The sequence below is a fragment of the Musa acuminata genome, unplaced genomic scaffold, assembly GCF_036884655.1.
Source record: "Musa acuminata AAA Group cultivar baxijiao unplaced genomic scaffold, Cavendish_Baxijiao_AAA HiC_scaffold_434, whole genome shotgun sequence".
NCBI classification, from domain to species: domain Eukaryota; kingdom Viridiplantae; phylum Streptophyta; class Magnoliopsida; order Zingiberales; family Musaceae; genus Musa; species Musa acuminata.
This window is the reverse complement of record NW_027020681.1, coordinates 1-2,500: the sequence shown is the minus strand read 5'-3', so window position 1 is coordinate 2,500 and position 2,500 is coordinate 1. Positions and strand designations below refer to the sequence as shown.

The following is a 2,500-nucleotide window of genomic DNA, read 5'->3' as shown; positions in this document are numbered from 1 at the left end:
GCTAACTTTAGGTCTTTTTTAAATTGATTCAACCGTGAAATACCATGATTAATGTATCTAAGAATAGTGACTTCAAAGTCACTATTCTTAGATACATTAATTTGATTATGATCATTCCACGAAAATACGGATTGTGCCAAAAAGATTAAAAACAAATTTTCTTCTTTTTCTTTATAAATTTTTCTTTCTATTTTTATTAGAAAAAGAAGATGAAATAATTATCATGGATTTAAAATAAAAATTGATTCTTAGGTAAATCAATTGCGAAATGCTTTTGTAGAGTGTCCGATATCTCTTTTACATCTTCTATGCGAAAATATTCAATTCTCATAAGATCTTCTTGACTCTTATTCAAAAGGTCCAATAATGTGTGTATATTGGACCTTTTGAGACAATTATAGGTCCTGGAAGGTAATTCTGATTGGTCAATAAAAATACATTTCAATGGAATTTCTTTTTTGTTTTTCTTTAGATTAGTTAATCTATCTTGAAAGGTAAAAATGGGTAGAGTAAACCTGTTTTTATTTTCTTTGAAATTAATGTCCTCTTCCTCCGCATGTAGAAAAGGAATAAATAAATCAATTAAATTACGAGAAGCTTCATAAAGTGCTTCCTTAGGAGTTAAACTTCCATTCGTCCATATTTCTAGAAAAAGTATCTCTTGTTTTTCATTCCCATTCCCATAAGAATGAATACTATGATTCGCATTTCGAACAGGCATAGATACAGCATCTATAGGATAACTTCCATTTTGAGAGTTAGTTGTTGGTTTCGTACGATATCCACGATCTCGCCTGATTTGTAATCCAATACACAAATCAATTGGTTCCGTCAGGTTAGCTATATGTTGTGTTGTGTCAACTATTTCCACGGAAGGTGGTGAGATGATATCTTGAGCGGTTACGTATTTAGGGCCCCTGGCGCAAATGGATGCGTCTCTAACTCCATATATATTACTTCTCAATACAATTTCTTTCAAATTTAGTAAAATTTCATGTACCGATTCTTCAATACCTATTATCGTAGAATATTCATGCGGCACTTTCTCAGAGTTTGCACGTGTGATACATGTTCCTTCTATTTCTCCAAGTAAAGCCCTTCGCATGGCAATACCTATAGTATCGGCTTGACCTTTCATAAGCGGGGACAGAACGAAACGACCATAATAAAGACGTTTACTGTCTACTCTCGATTCAACACACCTCCACTGTAGTGTTCGAGTGGATCCTGCTACTTCCTCTCGAACCATACTATACTAATACTATTATTTGATCAGATCATTGAATTATTTATTTCTCTTGAAATCCGTTTTTTTCTTATTTCTACACACGTCTTTTTTTAGGGGGTCGACATCCATTATGTGGCATAGGTGTTACATCACGTACGAAACTTAATAGTATACCACTTCTACGAATGGCTCGTAATGCTGCATCTCTTCCGAGACCAGGACCTTTTATCATAACTTCTGCTCGTTGCATACCCTGATTAACTACTGTACGAATAGCATTTAATGCCGCCGCTTGAGCAGCATAGGGTGTCCCTCTTCTTGTCCCTTTGAATCCGGAAGTACCAGCGGAGGCCCAGGAAACCACCCGACCTCGTACATCTGTAACAGTTACAATGGTATTGTTGAAACTTGCTTGAACGTGAATAATTCCTTTTGGTATTCTACGTCCATTCTTACGTGAACCAATACGCCCATTCCTACGTGAACCGATTCTTGGTATAGCTTTTGTCATATTTTATCATCTTATAAATATAAGTCAGAAATATACGGAAAGAAAAGATACGGAAATATCCATTTCATATTAAAAGAAATCCTTTATTTTTGTCTTTTCTTTAGAAAGTTCTTTTTTAGAAAGATTATCCCTGTCTCTGTTTATGTCTCGGATTGGAACAAATCACTATAATTCGTCCGCGCCTACGGATCAGTCGACATTTTTCACAAATTTTACGAACGGAAGCCCTTATTTTCATATTTCTTATTCCTTACCTTAATTTTTAATCTATTCCTTGGAAGAAAATAAGTCTCTTGAATTTTTTTTTTTAACTTCGAATTGTATCGTCATGAAAGGAATGCTTTAAAAATCACCTAATCATTCGAATCTTTGTTGCGAAGTCTATAAATTATACGTCCCCTGGTTGAATCATAACAACTTACTTCAATTTTGACTCTATCCCCAGGTAGTATCCGTATAAAACTGCGCCGGATCCTTCCCGAAACATAACCTAGAATTACATCTTTATTATCTAGGCGGACCCGAAACATACCGTTGGGAAGTGATTCAGTAATTAAACCTTCATGAATAAATTTTTGTTCTTTCATTCCAGGTAACTTCCTTGAAGTATCAACTAATGGAGGAAGAGTTATATAACTCACTTTTCCTCTCTATTTCACAAATAGGAAGTTAGAGAGAAAATTAGGATACCAGAGGAGGAGGATCACCATATATATAACAAAAGTTCGCCTCCAATTTTTTCTCGTCGAGCTTCTCGATCT

The 2,500-nt window shown here is 34.8% G+C and overlaps 1 protein-coding gene across 1 annotated transcript in view; it reads left to right on the top strand.

The window, feature by feature from the left end:
- LOC135659139 (cytochrome b6-f complex subunit 4) overlaps positions 1-1,818 on the top strand; it is a 2,857-nt gene extending 1,039 nt beyond the window's left edge. Inside the window, exon 1 of the mRNA XM_065176272.1 lies at positions 1-1,818. This exon is cut by the window's left edge and continues 1,039 nt beyond it. Within this exon, the coding sequence (XP_065032344.1) occupies positions 1-22 (22 nt within the window). The 3' untranslated portion in view covers positions 23-1,818.
- The last annotated feature ends 682 nt before the right edge of the window (positions 1,819-2,500 follow it).